Source organism: Perognathus longimembris, chromosome 1 (assembly GCF_023159225.1).
Source record: "Perognathus longimembris pacificus isolate PPM17 chromosome 1, ASM2315922v1, whole genome shotgun sequence".
NCBI lineage: Eukaryota > Metazoa > Chordata > Mammalia > Rodentia > Heteromyidae > Perognathus > Perognathus longimembris.
This window is the reverse complement of record NC_063161.1, coordinates 132,185,563-132,211,327: the sequence shown is the minus strand read 5'-3', so window position 1 is coordinate 132,211,327 and position 25,765 is coordinate 132,185,563. Positions and strand designations below refer to the sequence as shown.

Sequence of the window (25,765 nt, the reverse complement as noted above, 5' to 3'; positions counted from 1 at the left end):
AAGCTAGTACTCTACCACTTGAGCTATACTTCACTTCCAGCTTTTTGCTGGTTAATTGGAGAGAAGAGTGTCATGGACTTTTCTGCCCAGGCTGGCTTTGAAAAGCAAAATGTCTTTCCAAGTTGTTCCAAACATATGTAAAAGTCTTCCCATAACTAAATATTGGCCTTTAAACTAAAATGAATTTAAATTAAGCAAGAATAAATATGAAGTCCTTTTGTCACACTAGCCACATTTCAAATGTGTAGTAGGCACCTGTGGTAAGACATCATAAATCCAGAATCTGTGAGCAAGTATGGAAAATGTATGAGTCTTACGTACACAAAAAAACCCATCTGACTACTGTAAGTATCTAAAAATATACCTTTCCGTCAATTTGTAAAAATCTCACATAGTTATGTAAAGTATTCTTTGTGAGATATGGTATAGCTCATATGTTATGTTTGGTTTAATATTTAGAACGGGCCTCAAAAAACACAAGAAAGTCAGGCATGATGGCTCACTCTTATATTTCCAATTACTCAGGAAAAGTATAAATCAAGAGGATTGTGGTTTGAGGACGGCCAGGGCAAAAAGGGGGTATGGCAAGCGCATGCCGGCCTGTCAGCTGAATTATGCAGTAAGTATAAATGGGAGGATCATGGTATAGACTGACCCAGACGAAACCTCAAGATTCTATTTGAGAATAAGTAAGGCAGGTCAGGGACCAGTGGCTCACACCTATTGCCCTAGCTTCTCAAGAGTCTGAGAGCTGGTATCTTGTTTTGAAGCCAGCTTGGGCAGACAAATCTGAGACATTCTTATTTCCACTTAACCAGCAAAAAGCCAAAAGTTGAGGCATGGCTCAAGTAGCAGAGTGCCAGTCAGACCCAAACAAACAAACAAAAAAGCCAGGTGACAGTGTGAGTACTTGAGTTCAAGCTCCAGTATTAGCAAAAAGGAAGAAAAAGAAAATAACTAATGGAAAAGATATGAAGATATGGCTTAAGTAGGGAGAACCTGAGTTCCAACCCCAATAATGCCCCATGAAAACAATATAAATGAGGAAATTAAGGCCTAGAAATTGACAGAGCTGTGTTTGAACCTACAGTATCTGACTCGTGAGCCTGAGCCCTTAAACCCTGCAAGGATGAAAGTTAATGCAGCATGCAATCGCACATGGTAGTAGTGTGCTCTCTTCTACAGACCACAGCCTTAAGGAAACCTACAGACATAACTGCATGCCAAAGCTGTCTCCAATGACACAGAATAGAAGTTCCTCTTAATGCCTAAGACTAATAAGCATAAAAGATAGTATGTGAGGCTGGGAATGTGGCTTAGTGGTAGAGTGCTTGCCTAGCATGCAAGGAGCCCTGGGTTCTATTCCCTCAGCACCACATAGACAGAAAAAGCTGGAAATGGCGCTGTGGCTCAAGAGGTAGAGTGCAAGCCTTGAGCAAAAAGAAGCCAGGGACAGTGTTCAAGCCCTGAATCCAAGCTCCAGGATTGGGGGTGGGGTGGGGTGGGAAGATAATATGTGCAGCAATTCCGCTCCTGGGTAAACATGCCAGAGAAATGAAGATACAAGTTTACACAGAAACATGAATGTTATTGCTAGTCCTCAGCAACCCAGCTATTCCTGCAGAAAGGTGTCACACCAGTTCAGTTCAAATGCCATCTCTTCCATCTCTGATTCCCGATGTAGACATAACTTCTTCTCAGAGCCCTGATTTTTCAAGGCTTTTACTGATAGTTATCTTATCTCAAATATCACTACTCTTAACAGGACTCTACATTCCCTGACAGCAGGATCGGCATATGACCTTTTTCACAGACCAAGTGAAGATGTGCTCACAGGAGGAATCAGTGCTTTTTGGGTGAATAACTGAATAAAATGCTACATGTACACTGTGTACTACCCCTAATATTGTATGCTTCTAACAGAATTAGCAGAACTTGGAAACATATATAAGACTACCAAAAATTGGTCTTGCAATGCAAGTTATAGTTCATTGATTGTCATTTTCCCTTACATTTACTTAGATGGATATGTCATTCAGCTCAATGACTGTGATCCTAACCAGGACTAAACCTCATTACATCCCAGTAAATGGTATCATGAAGTCAGCTGCTCAGACCAGAATCCTAAGGGTCCTTCCTGGCCTTTCCCTACTTTCACACATAATGGCATATCAGTCCCAGCACCAAAAGATTTCTAAAGCTGTCCATTTCTTTCCACCTCCAGAGCTACCTTTCTGTCCCAGGCCTAATGGTAGATAGGTATCAGTAACTAGGTCCTAGCTGGCTCCCCCATTAATCATCCTTTCTTTCCTAATGGATTTTCCAACCACAAGCCAGTCTGATTTTATAATGTAACCTTGTTCCTACACCCACTGGCTGAATGGCTTAATTCAAACTTCTGAATATGGCTTAATACAACTCCAGCCTATCATTCCAGCCTGAGATCACACAATTTATTTTTTGTTGTTACTTTTGTTCCTACCAAACCAATCTCTTTTGAGATACTCAAACACTGACCATTGGACAAGCTTTTTTCCTCTGTCTAGAAACCTCCAACCTACAACTCATTCTCTCTCTCCCTTGCCTCGCTCTCCCTCTCTTTCTCCTTCTTCTCTCTTCCTCTCCCCCTCGCCTCTCCTCAGTTCCCACCCCTCCTTTTCTGTCCCCCCCCCAGCCCTTTCCCTAAGATATCTAACAATGCATTCTACCTGCTCAATCTTTGTTGTCTTCTGGTCTGGGGATAAATATTTCCAGCTATCTGCTGAATAGGCTCATAGGGCCATATATTCTTTCTTATCTTTAATATATATATATATATATATATATATATATATATATACCATATTCATAATGATCAATGCAAAGTCTCCTGTTCCAGACTAATTCATGTAGCAGGAACTGAGCATTTCTCATTCCAAGTGCAAAACTCAGGGCCACTCATATAGAAAATCTTAACTACTGCCTGGAGAAACAAGAAAAGAAGAAACCTTAGATGGAATTTTGACAGAATCCACATTGGTGATTTCTAAAGGATGGTTTCAGGTATTTGATGCTTCCAATTTGACAGGGGGCATTCTTCAACTGTGGGCAAATGAGGCCTCTACAGTCTTGATGAATCCCTGGACAGTGGCAGTGGCTTTGACTCAAAGTCTGCGTTTGACATTTTGCCCAAAGGCCACGATGGAGCTTTTGTTTGGAAAGAGAATATCAATATACACAACCAAACTGCAGACTCTCTCACAGAGAATGTTTAATATTTGACACTATGCTGAAAGAAATGATTCCTGTAGCAAAATTTCCTCTTCTGAAGCATCTTATAAATACCAAACTAAGCAGTAATCCCCAAACATACGGCTGCTGCCATGAGAATGGCTTCAAGCCATCCATCTGAGGTCATGTCTGTCATTTTACACTACAAGGGCATGAGACCCTTTGTTACACTAATGTAATTCCTGTCAGATAACTAAATTTACCCTAAGGTAAAACTTGGAAAAAAATGTTACATTTATCATGAAAAGTCTTGAGGCTAGTTCTAAATTTTATGGGTCATAAGTTCCTACTGAGATGATCAATAACACTGATAAGAAAAATTACCAGATGCAGAGGGATCGTGCTTCAAATATTCCCTGGCTTTTGAAAAAATATTTTATTTCTGTCCTGTAACAATAAAGAATTCGCCTTCATGTTCCAACAGATTGTGGAGAAGTGATTTGGAATCCATGTTTAAACACTTTATTATGTTCAGTGTGAATGATTCTTAAAGCTAAATCCAGTATAAACTTAGCTCTGTAATTATTAAGCCTTCTCAAAAAATGGCAGAAATGGAGACAATAGTCTATACTACAAAGAAATTTAACACATAATGAACAGTCAGGAATAGTCATGTGGTTGTGGCCATTTCCAGGGGACAATCAATATAGATGTTATATGCACAAGTGTTCTTATAGCTGAGAGGAGGAGAAATTCTTCTATTTTTACTTTAAAATGTGTTCTGATGCAGTGTGTGTGTGTGTGTGTGTGTGTGTGTGTGTGTGTGTGTAAAGGGGGAGAACAGAGAGAGAGACTACGTGGCCCATGCCCTCAATCCCAACTACTCACTACTCAGGAGATGGAAATAGGATAATCATAAAAGCACAAAAGGTGGGGGGATGTCATGGAATAAGGTTTAGAATACTCATCTAGCAAACACAGGCCTTGAGTTCAATCTCCAGTAGCATAAAAACAAAAACAAAAAACAAAAAAAAAACACCCAATGATTTATGAAATAATCTTCAGGAAACTTCCACACTATTTTCTTTAAAAATGTCCACTTTGCCCACAGTTCAAGAAGCAATAATGATTTTTTAAAAACCTACACTTAAAGGAAACCATTATATAAAAAGGTTAATAAAGCCATTTCTGTATATAATTGGCAAGTGGGCTACTTATAGTTGAAATTAACCAGGAAATTTGGAACACATGAAATACCAGCAGCAATGACTGACACTAAGATGCCAGAACATTATGTTCAGACCTGTGAGCACATAGATAAATGTGTGCCTGTGTACATTTGTGAATGTGTATGTGTGAAGCATGGATGTGCCTTGTGCTGGTGCATGTGCAGACATGTGTGTATGTGTCTTTATCACCATTTACACTCAAGTTGAAAGAAATCTTTTTTTAAGTCCTAAGGATAAAATCAAGCCATAGTGTAGAAGGCGTGAAATTGCATTAAGCTCCTTATGCTTCTTTAGATTTTGCTCTGTGGAGTTAACACATTTAGATTAAGCATTGGAGAATCTTGTGCTTAATTGCTCTAATAATGGAATCAAATTATTCTATAGTTCAAATAGCAGAATAGCAGGGTAAGAGTAAAAACATGGAAAATGATGCGTAATAAATACCTACTTCAACAGGTAATGATATGTATAATTCTGAAGTAATGTAAAGTTTTGACACAGCTGTATAAAATCAGCAATAAGACCAATGGACTAGAAACAAATCTTTAATGTCCCACTTGGGGATCAGGAAACATCCTTCACCATGGAGGGTTGGGAAAAGGGAAGACCCCTTCCAAGTGATTGTGATGCAGACAGCTACTTACTATTTCAGGAAAAAAAAAAGAAAAAGAAAACCTCAAGGTAGATCTTTATTTCCTAGCATATACTAAAATAAGTTCTATAAATACATAGACAACTTATTTATTTATTTTTAAACAAACTTTTTAAACTTTATTTTGAAAACTAGTCTCTTTTTTACTTTAGTCATTTATTTAAGTTTACGTTTGCTCTGTTTCTTTTATTTTCTTTATTGTCAAAGTGATGTACAGAGGGGTTACAGTTTCATATGTAAGGAAGTGCATTTCTTTTTCTTCTTCTTCTTTTTTTTTTTTGCTAGTCCTGGGGCTTGGACTCAGGGCCTGAGCACTGTCCCTGGCTTCTTTCTGCTGAAGGCTAGCACTCTACCACTTGAGCCACAGCGCCACTTCTGGCCGTTTTCTAAATATGTGGTGCTGGGGAATCGAACCCAGGGCTTCATGTATACCAGGCAAGCACTCTTGCCAGTAGGCCATATCCCCAGCCCCATATAGACTGTTTTAAACCAGTAAATTGCAAATCAATTTTTTTCTACCTTTCCTTCTTGCCTTTCTTTTTGTCAGCACTTGGACTTAGGGCCTCTTGCTTGCTTGGCTTACTTGCTCATGGCTGGTGCCCTACTGCTTCAGCCACACCTTCAGTTCAACATCTTGCAGTTAATTAGGGATAGAGTTAAACAGACTTTTTTTTTGCTCAGGCTGGCTTTGAATTGTGAATCCTCCAGGACGCAGCCTCCTGAGTAGCTAGGATTATAGGCATCAACTGCTGGTACCTAGGAGAGTTAACTATTTCTTAAAGAACACCGATACTTGAACTGTTATTTTCATCTCCAAATATAAAATTATGTGGTCCTGGAGTGGTCCATCATACTTGAATAGTGTCTCATTTCCATAATTATAGGGGTCATTGGGTTTTCATCTGCCCAAGCATATTCATCCAAACAAGTGCCACCATCTAATTGTGACTAATACTAGTAATAATTATAATCTCTGAAATTTTAGTTATAAGAAATCAAGCCAGCTTTAAAAGCACTCTTCCCTACCAGTGTGACATTTAAGATACATTATAAAGTTCTAGCATTATCCCACATACATGGAAGTTATCAATTTTTAAATAATATTTGGAAGTGGAAGCAATTATTTTTGACTAATTTATGACGAGACAAACCACCTGGGGCCAGAGATAGAATACTATGGGGGACAAAAGACAACTATGAGGCTGAAAGTGTTAGATATTTTCTGTGCATGCTGGTTTTGGTGCTTGAACTCAGGACCTGGGTGCTATCCTTATGCTTTTTGCTTAAGACTAGTGCTCTACGTCTTGAGCCACAACCTCTACTTTCAGCTTTTGGGGGATTAACTACAGATAAAAGTCTCAAGGACTTTCCTGCCTTGGATGGCTTTGAACCATGATCCTCAGATCTCAGCCTCCTGAGTAGATGATTAGACATTTTGACAAGTCTAAAGAAAAAACAAACCTGCATGTAAACTGACAGGATTGCAGAGAAATAAATACTCTTCTTTGGACCATAGAAGAGGACTGCTGCCCCCAGCCACCAGGCAACTCAAGAGCTCATGTTAGCACTCAGATGCTAAATCCTAAGTCAAATTGGTATGTAATCTACTTATAACATTTCTATTCTTCATTGAAAACTTCTTACTTATTTTAAAACTGTAAACCATAAAAAATAGCTCTTGGAAGAAGGAGGGCTGGAAAATATAAATACAGTTAAATAAATAAAATAAGTGAAAGCCCTTACGGTGAAAACCCTTTATCAATAAAAATGTATTAACCAGCCGGATGCTGGTGGCTCATGCCTGTAATTCTAGCTCCTTAGGAGGCTGAGATCTGAGGATCATGGTTTAAAACTAGCCTAGGCAGGAAAGTCTGTGATACTCTTATCTCCAATTATCACCAAAAAGCCAAAAGTGGGGCTGTGGCTCCAGTAGTAGACCACCAACCTGAGCAAAAAACCTAAGGGTCAGTACCCAGACCCTGAGTTCAAGCCCCAGGACAAGCACACAAAATATATATTAATAATGTATTACCCAGTATGCCCTTGCAGGAGTAAGGACACACTGTTAAACAATGTGGTCATGTTCTCATGTACAGCAGGAAGGTTCTGGAAAAGGGCCATCAAAGGAAGGCATAGGGCAAGTAACAAAGAACAAATAAACCAGTGTCTACATTATCCTGTATACTGAACTTGAAGAATGAGGAAAAAGCACTTTCTAGACCAAAGGAGCAACAAACTGTAAGTCCCAGAGATAGGAAAGTGTTTGTTTAGTTCCCTGATGCAGAAGAAAAATAGTGGAGAATGGCAAGCAAGGGGAACAAGGTATGGCTAGAGACTAAGGCCTGACAGTACTTGTAGGCCTGTGGCACAATGGTGGTTGAATCACTGAATGGTTTGGGTTGGAGAGGATCTGAGGGCTAGACTGAGGGACAGTCGCTCTTGTGCATTTTTAAATGGGCACTGGCAGGGTACAGAATTAGCCAGGATGGTGAAGAGTAAATGCCATGCAGGCCCTATATGCCCTGACAGGCAGAGAGGACTGAAAGGAAGAAAGAAGGAAAGGAAAATAGTCTGACATTTCTCTAGCAAATAAAGTTACCACATGACCCAGCCATTCTAATGTTAAGTATATCCTCAAGAGAACTGAAAGCATATGTTAAAACAAAATTTCTATATGTGTTCATGGTACTATTATTCATAATGTTTACCACAGAAGAAATAACCCAATGTTTATTTCATACATTCATATGCTATGTGAACCCAAATATCCGTGTTATATTAGCTGATGAATGGACAAAGAAAATACTGTACAATTGAATATTTAGCAATAAAAAGAAATGAAATACTGATTCATGACAGAACATGGATGAATCTTGGAAAGGAAAGGACCAAGTTCAGATAGGCAATCTCAAATCAAACCAATATTTTTTTACAAGACTTTTCTGAGCTTTTAATTCATAGTATGGGTGTAATGCACATCATGTATCCACAAGATAGGTAGCTAAACGTGGGATACAATGGGCATTGTTTCCCAAACACATTTGGCCACAGAACCTTTTAAGGTGGAGTCGCATCATACAGGACGAGGTTGGAAGAGCCTACTTTGGGAAACAATATGCCTTGTGATTTTTTTTTTCATTTGTCTATGAGCCTACCTGACCACCTGGGGGGTGCTTCACTCAGTTCTGGAGATAAGCTAGTACTTTCTGGGACCTAATAGAAGGCTGCTTAGGCAGGCTGAGCACACCAGCCAATGCTTTAGCTCAAAGCCATGGGGTCCCATGGGAGAGATTTTTTTCTGTCTGGGGACCGGGTGAGACTTCCTGAAAAGCCAGAGCTTTAGCCAAGCTTTGAACTGTGGGTGGGTTCTAGACACATGGGGACGGAGAGGGGATCTAGCACAGCAGCCCAGGACCACGGGGCAAAAGGGATGAGAAGGGGCATTAGTAGGGGAACAATGAGAATTCACTTGAGCATCATGGGAATCAAGCAGAATGGTAAGATAAATAGCTTAAAGGATTGTGGATGGACGGTGGACAAATGAAATGTCAAACCAAAGATGCTCAAACTTTGTTCTATAAGAAATAGTACTGGAAAGTAGAGACCGAGAGGATGGAGAGTCGAATCAGCCTGGCTGAAGAAGTTCCTGAGACTCCATTTCAACAAAGCCAAGTGGCACAGCCTGAGGCAAGGATCCCAGACCTAACCCCCCGCCCCCACCCCACCCCCCCCCAAATTGAGATCCTATGTGAAAAATAAGTTATAAAGGGCTGAGGCATGGCTCATAATGGTACGGTATCTACCAAGTAAGCACAAGGCTCTGAGTTCAAACACAAGGTGTGTATGGGTGGGTGGGGGGGTGGACAGAAAAGAGATGAAGCTGGTCCTAAACAAGTCACTCTCTGAGCTTCCTCTGTAAAGCAGGGCTAATTCTACCGGCCTTAGCTCACCTCAGCCTCTTCTCAGAGAAGCTGGCCGGCGAGCAGTTTATCTCTGGGCAAGAGAACAGCTGTTTCCAGTTCCTTTGGAAGAATGAGTGTCTCAGAAACACCTGACAGGGGGATATTTCATCCTGGTGGCAGGGCCAGATGGGAAATTGGAGATGGCTTTGAAACAGAGCATATTTTCAAGTTCTCTTGTAGCCGTCAAATCAGATCTGTATTTGATTTCATTTTGTTTTTGCTAAGAATGAAATAGGGACTATGGAGAAGGGTTGGCTGCTGGAAACACAAGCGCTGAGGAAAGGACAAGACACAAACAGATTGCTGGATTCAACAGCAGCTAAGATGAGGGGTGAGGGAAGGGGCATTGTGTGTGCTGGGGTAAGGGAGAGGGAGGGTATCTCAGCCCAACTGCTGACCTGTTTCCACATCCCCCACCACATGGCATAAGAACAAAGCAAGCTGGAGAAAGCCATCCCCAGGTGCCCCCCAGGGCCAGGACCTCCTCCCCCCAGGGACACTAGCTGAACAGATGGGAATCTTCGGAGCCCAGGAGCCTTACCGAGCGGAGCTATCACGGGAGCGGCGCAGCCAGCGAGCCACCATTTGTTCTATTCGGTGTGCTTTCCCAGTCTGGAGTAAAGTGGTCTCCAGCTCTTCCATTTACCTGAAAGGAAGAAGAGTTCAGAAAAAGCAAAGCAAAATCCTGCAAGGAAGATTCTGTGATGCTGTCCTGAGCTGCTCCTCTTTAAGACCAGCTGAGCAAATACTCAGTGCTCACTTGTATCTGAAATCCACACACACATACACAAAATAAAAAAATGGAATACTTGTGAAACAATGCTTTGTTTTTACACACAGGAGGAGAGAATACAAGAGATACAATTTCTCAAACTTTGCAACTGTGATCCTTTGGGAGTCTCATACATGGCTTCTCTGCCATGTGCCTCCCAGAACATCATGATTCAGTGTTATCTGCATCAGGAATTAAGGGACATGATAACATGATAGCATTCTTTTTTCTTTTCTTTCTTTTTTTTTTGGCCAGTCCTAGGCCGTGAACTCAGGGCCTGAGCACTGTCCCTGGCTTCTTTTTGCTCAAGGCTAGCACTCTGCCACTTGAGCCACAGCACCACTTCTGGCCACTTTCTGTATATGTGGTGCTGAGGAATCAAACCCAGGGCCTCATGTATAGGAGGCAAACACTCTTGCCACTAGGCCATATTCCCAGCCCTCTTTTTTCTTTTCTTTTCGTTCTTTCTTTCTTTCCTTCTTCTTCTTCTTCTTCTTCTTCTTCTTCTTCTTCTTCTTCTTCTTCTTCTTCTTCTTTTTTTTTTTTTTTGTAGTTATGGGGTTTGAAGTTAGGGCCTTGCACTTGCATGCAGGTGCTTTATCACTTAAGCCACACCTCCAACCTTTAGTTTTCAGATAGGGTCTGGCTTTTATCCAGGGCCAGTCCTGGACCACAATCCTTCTACCTTTGCTTCCCCTAACTGTGGGATTACAGATAATCCCAAATTTATATCCACTGCCACACCCAGCTTGTTTGTAGAGATGGGGGTCTTGCTAACTTTTTGCCCAGGCTGATTTGGAAGTGCCATCCTTATAATATCCTGGGTAGCTGGACACAGTAGTATTCTTAATCATGTGCTAAGGCTTATGTGTTTTATATGTAAGTTTTGGATAGATCATTAATTCACTAATATAATTCAACACCAACTGATTAAAAAGACACAGTATTGCAATGAGTTATAGCACACATATATCATTTCTACATGTATACCATTATGTGTCTGAACAGGGTCCCAAGTATGATATTGCTAAGGCAAAATTTATATGTATTTGTGCATGATACATATTGTCAAGTTACCTAGAAAAAATGTTTGTGTACGTGCTTGTCAACAATGTCTCATAAATACCCCATGTCACTTTAAAGAATATTAGTCTCGGGCTGGGGATATAGCCTAGTGGCAAGAGTGCCTGCCTCGGATACACGAGGCCCTAGGTTCGATTCCCCAGCACCACATATACAGAAAATGGCCAGAAGCGGCGCTGTGGCTCAAGTGGCAGAGTGTTAGCCTTGAGCGGGAAGAAGCCAGGGACAGTGCTCAGGCCCTGAGTCCAAGGCCCAGGACTGGCCAAAAAAAAAAAAAAAAAAAAAAGAATATTAGTCTCAACTCACTAAATTAAATGTATAACCCAATAAGCAACTACACAAAGAGGAAAACAAGCATGGCTAAATAGCAAATAAAGAAGAATTTTAAGAGATTGTGTTGCTCAAGGCTACACAGATGCACTGGAAAATCCAGATGACAGTTTTAAAAATATATAAATTATGATGACCCTAAGAGAGACAGAAAATCTAAAAAGACAGCCAGGCACTGGTGGCTCATGTGTGTAGTTCTAGATACTCAAGAGATTGAGATCTGAAGGATCATAGTTTGAAGTCAGCTCAGGCAGAAAATTCCATGAGACTCCATCTCCAAATAATCTCAGTACTAGACTGGAGGCAGGCAGGGCTCAAGCTTTCCCTAGTGTTATTGATAATCTCACATAATTTTTTTCTTTTTTCAAAATTAAGTAATAAACCGAAAAAAAAACAAAGAAAGAAATGAACCCTGACAGAGTACCTTTCAGTAAACTATAGACTATATCCAAATGGCACTGGCTTTCCTACTAACTTTCCTTTTCTGTTCCAGGATTCAAAGATGCCATGCTGCATTTAGTCATCTTGATTAATCTCCCCCCAATGCCATTACAATTATTCTGGAACATAAAGAAGAAAGTTTTCAAACACTTCTCAAGCAGCCAGTATAACACAGATGCCAGTTCTAACAGAAGCTATATAGCAAATAAAAAGTAATCTCCCTAAGAATATGTAGTAGTCATTCTGAAAAATATATTAACATGCAGAATCCAGCAATGATCAACAGAACTACAGTAGGGCCTATTCCAGTAGCACAAAGACAGATAACCAATCATGGCATAGTGAAAGAAACATGGGTGCTGGAGGTGTGGCTCAGCAGTAAAATGCCTGCCTGGGAAGCATGTGGCCCTGAGTTCAAAATCAAACAAACAAACAAACAAACAAAAAACAAACAAACAAAAACCCCCACAGCACATCCAAAAAGATCACCTTGAAAACCTGGAAACTTGGGCTTTTCAGTCAAAAGGAAGCCAAACAGAAACTAATGAATAAAAAGCCAATATATAAGCTTTGTTGACATACTCAACATAGCTTTATTAACCGTTGAGGCATCAGATTTGGATATTGTCTTCAGTAACTTTAAAGAAGTGAAAAAAGGTAGTGGCACTGTGGCTCATGTGATAAAGTGCCGGCCTTGAACACAAGTGAAAAAAGGAATAAGGGCTTTCTAGTTAAACAGGGAGAACTACAACAGTCTTAATCTCTCTTTCCTAAACCATATAAATCACAGTAAAGGAATAAAAAGGTTCACCCTCACAAATAAATAAATAAAGGACAGAAGACAATGCAGGAGACGGAAGAAAAAAATTACTCTTTAAATCTTCAAAAAATATTGTGTCAATTATCTTTCATTAAAGTAAGCTATCAGACAACAGGGAGGTACAGTTGGAAATTAAAACAAAGGTAGAATAAAAATTCATTTGAAAAATATAGTCTATGAAATACTACAGAATGAGTAACCAAATATCAAACACAGAAAAATGTAAAATACAATAAATGTATAATATCAATCCAGGAAGCCCAATATTCACTTAATCTTAGGTTCAAAAGTAAAGAAGAATGGAAGTTTGCCAGGTGCTTATGCTTGTAATCCTAGCTACCCAGAAGGCTGAAGCCAGAGCCCATCCAGGGAAGAAATATCTGTGAGATTCTCATCCCCAATTAGCCAGAAAAAGTCTGGAAGTGGAAGTGTGGTTCAAGTGGTAGAGCAACAGCCTCTTTTTTTTTTTTTTAATGAAAACTAGTTTATTTTAAAATTAAGTGCATAGCATTCATCTAGTTCCACTGGTATAGTCTTTAGCACCATACTCACTATTTATAATTTATGTCATATGCAGATACATTTTGGTTTACAGTCTCTACTTGAGTAGTGTGTTTTTCAGTGGACTTTGGTAAAGCCCTTTATACATATCATTAGTCTTTTCACAGTACACATCTGATGGTACAGTTATTAAAAAGAAACAAAAATCTTCAAAGACTAATCAATAAATTAAACAAAACAACCCTACACATCCCCTCCCCCGCCAAGCTAACAGTTGCTGAGTTGTAATTATATTGAAACCTAATGTTTTAAAAACCCACCCTATCCTGGGTATGCAGCAATAGTAACAATTAACCAATTATCTTATTCTAAGCTCCCCCTTCAAAAAAAAAGATGAATCCAGTGTTCTTTAGCTTTTTAAAATATAAATTGGAAAGATGTTAATAAACTTTTCAAAAAGGTATATTTTTCTATAACAAGAGACGTATAAACCAATCAATAAAACCATTTGACAAGACATTAAATTACCACAGGCACTGGTTGTTGTTTCAAGTTAGGATCTTTATCCCAATTATTTTACATTCATAGCATTACTGAGGTAGTTACAATACTGAAAATTGGACTCAAGGTTGCTGGCTTCTACTGGTAAAAATGAACATTATCTATTTTTTTTCTTTGTTGTGCTGGAACTGGGGCTTGAAATGAGGGCCTTGCTCTCTTGCTCAGCTTGCTTACTTATGGCTGACAATCTACTAACTTGAGCTATACCCCAGCTTTTTGTTGAAGATAGGAGTCACATGGACTTCTTATTCTGGGCTGACTTTGAATCTTTTTTTTTTTTTTTTTTGCCAGTCCTGGGCCTTGGACTCAGGGCCTGAGCACTGTCCCTGGCTTCTTTTTGCTCAAGGCTAGCACTCTGCCACTTGAGCCACAGCACCACTTCTGGCCATTTTCTGTATATGTGGTGCTGGGGAATCGAACCCAGGGCCTCATGTATACGAGGCAAGCATTCTTGCCACTAGGCCATATCCCCAGCCCCTAACTTTGAATCTTGATCCTCCAAATATTAGCCTCTTGAGTAGCTAGGATTACAGACATGAGCCACTGAAACCTGACTGATTTATCTTTTGAACCTACTTTCCCCTGTATAATTCAAGTTTTCTTAAGAATGATCAAAATCCAATTAGCATCCCTTTTAAAGAAGAAAAGTGATGATACTTTAAGAAAACAATTTTCATGTTTAAAAAGTGCCATGAATGTTCTTACCTGAGGAACAACAGCCTCTTGAGGAGTGCAAGGCCCTGAGTACTTGCAAACCCTCTCCCCCCCCCCACACAAAAAAAAACAATAAAGGAAGCAGAGGTAAGGAAAGTTATAAATAATTCAATAAAATTCCACCTCGAGGGGCTGGGGATATGGCCTAGTGGCAAGAGAGCTTGCCTCATATACATGAGGCCCTGGGTTTGATTCCCCAGCACCACATATACAGAAAACGGCCAGAAGTGGCGCTGTGGCTCAAGTGGCAGAGTGCTGCCTTGAGCAAAAAGAAGCCAGGGACAGTGCTCAGGCCTTGAGTCCAAGGCCCAGGACTGGCAAAAAAAAAAAAAAAAAAATCCACCTCGACTCAATTTGCAGATTACAAATAACTAAAACATCTAAATATATAAACCCAGTACAGTAGTGCACTCTTGTAAGTCCCAGCTATGTTGAAGGCTGAGGTAGGAAGTTCACAAGTTTGAAAGTAGCCTAGGTACATAATGAGATAACCTACCTCCACAATCTACAATTGCTCCATGTTCAGCAAGAAACAATACTACAAAAAAAAATTAAAAACTATACTCAGAAAGTATCTTCTAAACATTCAAAGGAAAAAATATCAGAACAATTATAAACCACTGAGAATAAGATGGCATTAGATCTAGTAAAAACAATGGAAGTTGGAAGACAAATTTCTGAAGGAAAATGATTTTCCCTCTAGAATTCTATATCTAAATTATCAACCAGTAGTAAAAACGTATTTACACAGTCAGGTCTCAAAATACTGAACTCTGATTTGCTTTTTCTCAGGATATTAAATGATGTACTCCTGGGTGCATGAGGGACAAGGTAACAAACAGTACAAGAAATGTATCCAATGCCTAACGTATGAAACTGTAACCTCTCTGTACATCAGTTTGATAATAAAAATTTGAATAAATAAATAAATAAATAAATGATGTACTCCTGCAAAACAAGGAAGTAAATAAATCAAGCAGGAAGGAGATATAGAAAACTGAGGATGAAATATAAGAGGCAAAGAGAACATCCAGGATGACATGGTCATGCCTACAAAGACCCTGAGAGCAACCCACAGAGACTAGGGCTTAGAAGGAAAGGTCTTAGGAAAAAGAAATAGAAACAAATAGATGATCTGATTTCTCTGTGCAGAAAATTTCCCTGAAAGTCTGGTAGACAACGTGGGAAAGAATGAAGCACATAAAGAACTTAGCAAATCAAGGGGCTGGGGATATGGCCTAGTGGCAAAAAGTGCTTGCCTCAGATACATGAAGCCCTGGCTTCAATTCCCCAGCCCCACATATGCAGAAAACGGCCAGAAGTTGTGCTGTGGCTCAAGTGGCAGAGTGCTAGCCTTGAGCAAAAAGAAGCCAGGGACAGTGCTCAGGCCCTGAGTTCAAGCCCAGGACTGGCAAAAAAAAAAAAAAAGTTAGCAAATCAAAACAAAAGCAGGATGAGATCCAAGAAATATAGAAGGTAATATAAGAAATAAAAGTACAGTTTACTACTTGGCTTAGCAACAAAACAATATTTACACTTTTGTAATAATATAACCAATGAAAAGTCATTTCAAAAAATGTAACATCAGGAGTATGACTAAAAAGAAGTATAGTGACAAAATAGTTGAATTCTTATCTACTATGATGATTAGTGTCTAAAATTAATAAGTTAGACACTGTTAACTGAAGCAAATTTCTCAGGAAAATACCAGATGGTCTGAAATATTAGATGAGTTTAAAGAGGTTGTTTCTAAGAGGTTAGGTTGTTGGTTTCTATTAAAAGCCCTTAAAATTATTTAAGTTCAGAAATAATTTTAATATCAAAGTAATACATATTGATGGTCAAACATACAGAATGTAAAATGAAAATAAAATCATTCATAACCACACTTCGCAAGTTAGCGATTGTTACTTTTTCCACACTTACACATGTGTTTTTATAAATCAAAGTGAGATTTTAGATTTTCCTTACTTATAGTTTCATAAACATAATTTATATTAATATCTAAGCATTTTTACCATAATTGAAATGGCTTTTTTTTTTGCCAGTCCTGGGCCTTGGACTCAGGGCCTGAGCACTGTCCCTGGCTTCTTTTTGCTCAAGGCTAGCCCTTTACCACATGAGCCACAGCGCCACTTCTGGCCATTTTCTATATATGTGGTGCTGGGGAATCGAACCCAGGGCTTCATGTATGCGAGGCAAGCACTCTTGCCACTAGGCCATATTCCCCAGCCTCAAAGGGCTTTATCATAGTATTTTCTTCTTCTTTTTTTTTTTTTTTTGCCAGTCCTGAGGCTTGAACTCAGGGCCTGAGCACTCTCCCTGGCTTCTTTTTGCTCAAGGCTAGCACTCTGCCAACTTGAGCCACAGAGCCACTTCTGGCCTTTTCTATATAGTGCTAAGGAATCAAACCCAGGGCTTCACGTATATGAGGCAAGCACTTTTGCCACCATGCCATATTCCCAGCCCTCACAGTATTTTCTCTCACCATAACTTGTTCAATAAATCTATCTCCAGACTTTTGTGTAGCTAACACCTGTAAACATGCCACTCAGGAGGTTGAGATTCAGAGTATTTCAGTTTGAAGCCAGCCAGGCAGAAAAGTCCACAGGATCATCTCCAAAATAACCAGCAAAAATCTGGGCTGGAGGCATGGCTCAAGTGACAAGCACACTAGCAAGCAAGCCAAGCAAGCATGATGTCTTTTCCAAACTCCAGTGCCACACACACAGTATCTTTTAGACACTTCAGTATGTCAGAAAATTCTGAAATAACCATGATAAAAGCAGATGCAGAATATCTGACCTATACATCATTGTCAGTCTCTGAATGATGTAGTTTTTAGGGCTCTCAGACACCTCTAGGGATAGAGACAAGCAAGCCTTCCAATTCCTGTTGAAGGTAGGCCAGCAGCAGTAATTACTTACAGGAGATCTTTAAAGAAACTGCTGCCAAACACAATTTAGCTAACTCATTCCTATAAACATATATGACCCTAATTATTAAAAGAATTAATTTGCATTATACATCTGGACTATGGATAAGTATGTGCCTCCATCCAGGGACTTCCAAAGACCAAACAAGTGGCTACATCACCCAAGCCATTAAAAGTTGCTCCCTGACTCAGCAAGGTCTGAGGAGAATTTAAAGTCAAAGAGAATGACCTGCTAATGGCTTTCCTATTAGCCTATGGGTTGGCTGGGCTAATGGAACAAAGTAAGAGCACAGATAATCCCCAAACATTGCAATCTTCCCCACTGTTCCACTGCCAAGAAGTCATCTGGTCTAATGGTTCTGTCATTCATCACCGTTCCCAGCCTGGGCAAGAAAGTCCACGAGACTATTCTTTCCAATTAACTACCAAAAAGGCTGAAAGTGGAGCTGTGGCTCAAGTGGTACAATGCTAACCTTGAGCAAAAAAGCTTAAGGGCAGTACCCAGGCCCTGAGTTCAAGCCCTAGGACAAGCACACCCATGCATGTGCATGCACGTGCACACACATACACAATGGTCCTAGCCTAGCATTCATGAGGTCCTGGGTTTGATTACCAGGGGTGGGAGAGGGGAGGGAAGAAAGAGAGAGAAGAGGGAGAGGGAGAGGGAGAGGGAAAAGGAGAGGGAGAGGGAGAGGGAGGGGGAGGGAGAAGGGAAAGAAACAGAAAGAAAAAAGAAATGAGGCAAATGATCATAAGAAGCTAGAAGTCATTTGTTACCTGTAATTAATTTTCTCTGATTAGGAAAAAAAAAAGCCAGATGCCAGTGTCTACAACCTTAGCTACTCCAGGAGGCTGGGATCAGGGGAATCTCAGTTTGAAGCTAGCCCAGGCAGAAAAGTCTAGGAGACTCTCATCTCCAATTAACAGACAAAATGCTGGACTGGAGGCATGGCTGTAATGGAAGAGTGTCAGTCATGAGTACGAAAGCCAAGTAAGAGCTTGTGATCCTGAGTGAAAGTCCTGGTCCTAGCACAAGAAGAGAAACAATAAAACCAAAAAAGTTAAATACAAAAATGCCAGAGAGACACATAGAAGCATTCTATTTTTTTAAAAAATGGTGATATTTGTTACAACATTAGAATTGCTGGCCAGTGTAATGCAACATGAATTAAAAAAAAACGAGAGGTCAACATAGAGAGGGAGAACTGAAAACATGAGTGCCTACAGGTAGCACAATGGCATATAGAACTAAATTTTAGAAACTGGAGAATAACCTGAGGAAAATTATTCTGTTGTAAAGACTTAGGGGAATATAAGGACAACCATACAAACCAGAATAGGTTTCCTTTATAAATTGAAGAATATAATTTTTGACTTCATAAGAAACTTGGCCCTTTAATATTTCTTAACAAAATTAAAACATAGGCAAGATAAATGGAATATTATTACACATCTCCATGTATCAATTATTCAGTTTGAACATTTACCCATTTTGCCTACCTTGTAAAAGATTTTTTCATATCAGAGCTATCAAAACTGCATTGGGGCTGGGTACTTAGGAGGCTGAGATCTGAGGTTCAAAGCCAGCCTGGGCAGGAGATTCTTATCTCCAGTTAACCACCAGAAAACCAGAAGTGGAACTGTGGCTCAAAGTAGTACAGCATTAGCCTTGAGCAAAAGAACTCAGGGGTAGTGCCCAGGCCCTGAGTTTAAGCCCCACAACTGACAAAAGAAAAAAAAATCAACTGCATTGGGGTGCCTTGTTGATTAAAGAATTTCTTATCACAAAGATGCAGGAGAAAACAGAAGACATCAGCAGGTCAGAGACCCTGTGGGGCAATCAAGATCAGAAGGGATACTGGGAGTGGTTCATACTTGGTAAGCCTGTGATCCCAGCATTCAAGAAACTAAAGGGCTGGGGATATGGCCTAGTGGCAAGAGTGCTTGCCTCATATACATGAGGCCCTGGGTTCGATTCCCCAGCACCACATATACAGAAAATGGCCAGAAGTGGCGCTGTGGCTCAAGTGGCAGAGTGCTAGCCTTGAGCAAAAAGAAGCCAGGGACAGTGCTCAGGCCCTGAGTCCAAGCCCCAGGACTGGCAAAAAAAAAAAAAAAAAAAAAAAAGAAAGAAACTAGAGAAGGAGGATTGAGACAAGGAGTTTTAGGACAACCTGAGTTTCACAGTGAGACCCTTTCCTCAAAACAAAAAGACTGGATGGGAAGTAGAACCACACATGCCTTCTAAACCTGATATTCTAGGATTTAGGAAGAGAGATTAATCCAAGTTGTATGCGATTCTGGGCTGATCAAAAGAGAGTTTGGGTTTTTTGTTTTGTTTTGTTTTGTTCTCTTCATCTTTGTCTCTCTAGCTCCTAACATCCAACAAATTCAATAAACTTTTGTTAAATTGAATAAGTTGTAAATGAATAAATGGAGCACAAAATGAGATAGAGGGGCATCTATGCTATCCTACAATACTTAATCTCCAATATATAGAAAGTCTGGGCTGGGAATATGGCCTAGTGGCAAGAGTGCTTGCCTCGCATACATGCAACCCTAGGTTCGATTCCTCAATCGAAAGTATAGTAAAGGCCAGAAGTGGTACCGTGGCTCAAGTGGCAGAGTGCTAGCCTTGAGCAAAAAGAAGCCAAGGACAGTGCTCAGGCCCTGAGTTCAAGCCCCAGGACTGGCAAAAAAGAAAAGAAAAGAAAAACAATATATACAGAGCCCAAGAATATAAAAAACTGCTGGTAGGAGAAAAATCACAAACAATAAAGCAAAATGCATGAGAAATATCTAGTCTTTTCAATAATGAGAGATACAAAAAACCCAACTAGCATTTTTCTCTTAAATTAACTGATCTAAAAGTGTTCAAACTTTTCTGCTTTCCTCCTCAGCTCCTGTGACAGCTGCCCAGTTGCATCTCCCACCTATTCAGCCTTCTTGGCAACCACTTTATCAACCTCAATGTGAGGGTTTAGTTCTCGACTTCCTTTCTATCTGAAAAAAGAAAAAGGCATCAGGTATTTCTAAACCTGTGGTTCGGGCTGGAACTATGGCCTACTGGCAAGAGAGCTTGCCTCCTATACATTGAAGCCCTGGGTTTGATTCCTCAGTACCACATATATACAAAATGGCCAGAAGTGGCGCTATGGCTCAAGTGGCAGAGTGCTAGCCTTGAGCAAAAAGAAGCCAGGGACAGTACTCAAGCCCTGAGTTTAAGGCCCAGGACTGGCAACATAAATAAATAAATAAACCTGTGGTTCCCAAACTTTGCTACACATTAGAATTACCCAGGGGGCCTCTAAAACTCCAAGTTAGCACCCTAACCAATTAAATTAGAATTTTTGAGGCTGCAAGCTCAGATTCTATCTGTTTCAAAGATGCCCTCCCCTCAAGTGATTCCAATATAGAGCAAAGTTTGGGGCTCACTTCTCTGAAAGTTCTCCACAGGCAACCACAGCACAAACAATTCCAAATGCTCTGAGAACCAGTTGTTTCTTTCATATCTCTGTCAAGAGGGCTCAGAGGCACTTGAGCCATTGCATCTAAAACAGAACTCATCCACCATCTTTCTCTGCTCCAATCCTCAGATGTCCTGGATTCACTCTGTTTCATGCTCCTTACTGGTCCAGTTGCCAAGTCCTATGACTTTATCCCAGTTATCTTCATTTCTCATCTCCTCTTCTCCTTGTGCTACTTCCAGGGTACAAACTTTCTATCTGAAATACTCCAATAACCTCCCAGCCAGTCTACTGGCTTCACCTTCCTCCCATCTATTCTCCACATGACTACCAACATCGTGTAGCATGTGGTTCTAACCATAACACTTCCATTTTAAGATCCCCCAAGTGGCTTCCTTTCGTTTTTAGAATAAAGTCTTAGCTCTGGAATTATAGTAATGTTAATGATACGACTACTTTAACAATGCTACCATAGACTAGGCAGTAGGCTTAGCAATTTACATGTGTTTAGTTTTTCTTGTTTTTGCTGTACTGGGGTTTTGAACTCATGGCCTCATGCTTCCTAGGCAAGTACTCTATCACTTATGTCATATCCCCCATATATAAAAGGTATATAAAACCTTCATTCACAGAAAGGAAACTGAAGCATGAAGAAGCTAAATACTTTGGCCAAGAATACAGCAGCAAGGAAATGGAAGGACTGGAATTCAGAATCAGATTAAATTTTCTGGTCTCAGGAGCTGATCCAGTCATTCTACTCTACTGCTTTTCTCCCCACCTGGGGGTGGCTATCAAAGTCTTATGTGATCTAAGTTCTACTTACCTGCTTTGTCCCTCACTCTAAACAACCAATTGTTCCCCCAAACAGCCCCTGGTTTCTCATGCTTCTCAGATGCTTCCTCTGCCTAGTCCATACCTCCTGCCTGATAATTCAATGAATGGTCATGGTAGCACATTGATGGCTCAGACCACTCCCTTCTCAGCCTCATTTTCTCATTCATAAAAATGACTGTGCTGATCCCTAGCAGCTATGCACCAGCACTGGTGAAAGGCTTACTGCCCCTTCTCTGTGACAATACCTTGAAAGCTACAGGGTTCTACAAAAATGTGTCCAGATGTAACCTTTAAAAAAAAAGTTTCAGCAAGAAAAAGAGAGATTTTCTGCTCCCCATGCCAGAAATCATGGAAGTTAAAGACTCCAACCTCTTTTTTGAGGTGGTATGAACTTAGGTGTATGACCAAAGTTGTCTGAGACAAAAGTTTGAAGAATAGAAAGTTTTGTTCTGTCATAAAAAGGAATTCAGTCCTGACACATTCTCTAATACAGAGAAACCTCAAACACATGATTCTAAGTGACAGAAACCAGACAGTAAGGGTTCTCATACAAATGGTTCCATTTGTATGAATGTGCAGAACAGGCAAATCCATAGAAGTAGAACTGATTAGCAGTTGCCTGGGTTATGGAGAAGGGGAACCAGGAGTTGACTGCTAATGGGTAAAGGATGCTTTGGGGGCATGAGGAAAATGTTCTAAAATTAGATGTGATAATTGCACAATCTTGTGAATATGCTAACAACTACCAACTGATTTGAAAGGGTTGATTTTATGGCATGTAGATTACATTTTAATATTTAAAAAGGAAGAATAACCTTATCTCTGGTGTCCCGCATCTCTCGCCTGGCTCACTTTCTCCAACTCCAGCAAGGAATTTCTCTTATTTTCCCCTTTCTAAAAACCCTAAACACATCTTGAGAGTCGATTAAAGCATGGGTTGACTCTGATTCAGTCGGTCTCAGGTTGCCTAGAAATTGCATTTCTAACATCACTCTTGATAAAGAAAAAAACAAAAAACCCTAAAGAACAAAAGATCTAGGAACAGGAACAGAGATGCTGGATTCCTCTCTGGCTTTGTCCCTAACTAGTCATTCCTACAGGTACACAAGTCAGCAGCCTCTGCCTCTGTTTCATCTCCTTTTATCCTCACACTGAATTTCTCTATGTAGGTACAGACTGTAAAATGCTATTTATCTCATCATTTCCCTGAGTCCTTCAGAGATTCCCTCTTCCCTTCTAAAAATCCAACCTCTTTTCAAATATCTAACTCTTTATCTCTCACCACTGCCTCGAAAGACTGGTCTCTTGACCAGTTTGTATAGTCAAGTTTCTTTTTGGTGTGACAAAGTACATGGTACACATCTTAAGGAGGTAAGAATTCATTTTCGTTCACATTTTCAGACTAGGATCAGCTGGCTCCATTGTTCTGGGTCTGTGATGAGATAAAGCATCCTGGTGGCAGGAGGGTGTAGCCAAGCAAACTTCTCCACCTCATGGTGGCTGGGAAGGAAAGAAGCACCATGGTGGGGAAGAAACTTTCCAAAGAGGACCCTGATGGCCTACCTACTTCCTTACCTAGCCCCACCTCCTAAGAATACCATAATATTATGAATCCATCAAGGGATTAATCCACTGATTAGGTCAGAGCCCTCAGGACCCAGTCACTGCCCTCACATTCATCAGCTGGCGGCGACATGAGCCTTCTGAGGGTCACTTCATATCCAAAATCTGACAGGGAGAAATGAGTGTGTTCACTTAAAACATTTTATTTATTTCTCATGACGACCCTGCATGGGGGTAATCTAGAACTCCATTTTCAGGACAAAGAATCTGAGGCTTAGAGTGTTTAAAGAACTTGAAAGTAGTCAAGAAGACCCTAAGGCCCTGCTGGTCTCGTGTCATATAATTATCTATTCTAGTGCTTCTTTTTAATTTTTATTATAACGGTAATGTACAGAAGGGTTACAGTTACATAAGGTAATTTGTCAGGTAATTTGTAGATTCCTTTCCTCCCTCCCTCCCCCCCTCCTTTCTTTCCTTTATTTCTTTTTTCATCGGTCTTGGGGATGGAATTCAGGGCCTGGGCACTGTCCACGAACTCTTTTGCCTCAAGGCAAGCACTCTAACCACTTGGAGCCATACCACCACTTCCATGAGTACATTTCTTTTTGGTCAGTGTCACCTCTTCCCTCACTCCCAGTTTTCCTTCCCATCCCCACCTACAAGTTGTATAGTTCAATTTCAACACAGTGTCTGCTGCATTTGTTCCCTTTGTCCTTCCATTTCTGTGCTCCCCCAATCTTCCCAAGACAGGTGACTGAACAAACAACACAAAAAGAAAACAAAAATAATCATGAAGAAAAAAATCTCATTTCCATTTCCTGGAGTTCATTTTAATAAGTATTGTTTAATATGATCAGAAGCATATGGGCATTTCCCTTGTGTTCCTCTCCTAAGAATATATATCCCTTCGGTCTCACTGTGTGAGAGTTCCTAGAGTCCTGTATAATTTATCATGTCCCACTGATTTTAGATCTAACTTCTACATATGAGAGAACACATGGGACATTTGTCTATCTGAGTTTGGCTTACCTAACATAACATGATTTGTTCTAGGTCCAGCTATTTCCCTGCAAATGATACAATCTTATTCTTTCTAGCAGCTGTGTAAAATTCCATTGTGGACATGTACCACATTTTGGTGATCCACTTACCTATTTGTAGGGCATCTGGGCTGTTCCTATTACTTGGCTACTGTGATTAGTGCAGCAATGAACACTGATGTACAAGTGTCTTTATGGTATCCTGGCTTGTGATGTTCTGGAGAGATGCCCAAGAGTGGCATGGCTGGGTCATAGGGAAGATCTATGTTTAATTGTAACCTCCAAATTGCTGTCCAGAGTGGTTGTACTAGTTTACATTCCTATCAACAATGCAGTAGGGTGCCTTTATCCCCACATCTCCACCCTATGAGGATCATGCTGCTGAAGGGTCTTGTACCTCAATTCAGCGTGTAACTAGCCATCTATTCATCTATGTTTTTTACCCATTCTTTTCCTTCTTTCTTCTTCTTTCCCCTTCCTTTCCCTCCCCTCCCCTCGTTTCCCTTCCTTCTTTCTTTTTTTTCTTCTTTTGTTCTGCCAGTCCTGGGGCTTCAACTCAGGGCCTGAACACTGTCCCTGGCTTCATTTTTGCTCAAAGCTAGCACTCTACCACTTGAGCCACAGCGCCACTTCTGGCTTTTTTCTATACATGTGGTGCTGAGGAATCGAACCCAGGGCTTCATGTATGTGAGACAAGCACTGTACCACTAGGCCATATCCCCAGTCCTTTTTTTTTTTCTTCTTTTAAGATAGGGTCTCACTATGTAGCTCAGGCTGGTCATGAATTTGTGCTCCTCCTGTTTCAGCCTCCATAGTGCTATTGTCTTTCTAACCTAACATGGATTCAGGTCTTACTTTCTGTCCCCTAGGTTGTAAACTTCTTGAGGAGATGAGAAAAGTGCAATCCCTGCAGGACCTGGTAGAATGCTTTGAGCTCAATCAGTTATTGTTGAATTAATAATGGCAAGGCTATGGATCTCTGAAATGCAGTGGTAAGATCAGAACAATAAGTAGCTTTATTCTTGAACCTCCTAAGCCCAAAGTAAATAGCATTGATGTCATTGATGAATCTTTCAGGGAAATTCATGTTTACATTTCTAATATCCATCATTTGATATTGACTTGGTTCATTACAGTAATTACAGTCCAGTGAGAGATAATGGGCTGGTGTCTCATTCTACATGAATTCCCTAAAAAGAATTTCCCTAAAATGAATTACCTGAAAAGAATTAATATCATACTTTATTCAGAAAATGACAGTCCTGAGAAAGGAATGAAGACTTTTCTTTCCTTCCTTCCTTCCTTCCTTCCTTCCTTCCTTCCTTCCTTCCTTCCTTCCTTCCTTCCTCCCTCCCTCCCTTCCTTCCTCCCTCCCTCCCTTCCTCCCTCCCTCCCTCCTTCCCTCCCTCTCTTCCTTCCTCCCCCCCCCCCCGCCCCTTTGTTTCTTTCTAAATCATGGGGCTTGAACTCAGGGCATGGGTGCTATCCCTGAGCTTTTGTGCTCAAGGTTAGCACTCTACCACTTTGAGCCACAGCTCCACTTGCAATTTTTAGGTGGTTAATTGGAAATGAGAGTTTCACAGCCTTTCCTGCCCTAGCGGGCTTGGAACCACGATCCTCAGACCTCAGCTTTCTGAGTAGCTATGATTAC

General features: G+C 40.5%; 1 protein-coding gene across 1 annotated transcript in view; it reads right to left on the bottom strand.

Moving 5' to 3' along the window:
- The window catches only part of Frmpd1 (FERM and PDZ domain containing 1), an 82,991-nt gene that overhangs the window by 29,011 nt on the left and 28,215 nt on the right, over positions 1–25,765 (bottom strand). The window contains exon 2 of the mRNA XM_048337210.1: positions 9,595–9,699. Coding sequence (XP_048193167.1) covers positions 9,595–9,695 — 101 coding nt within the window. The 5' untranslated portion in view covers positions 9,696–9,699. The remainder of the gene's footprint in view (positions 1–9,594; positions 9,700–25,765) is intronic.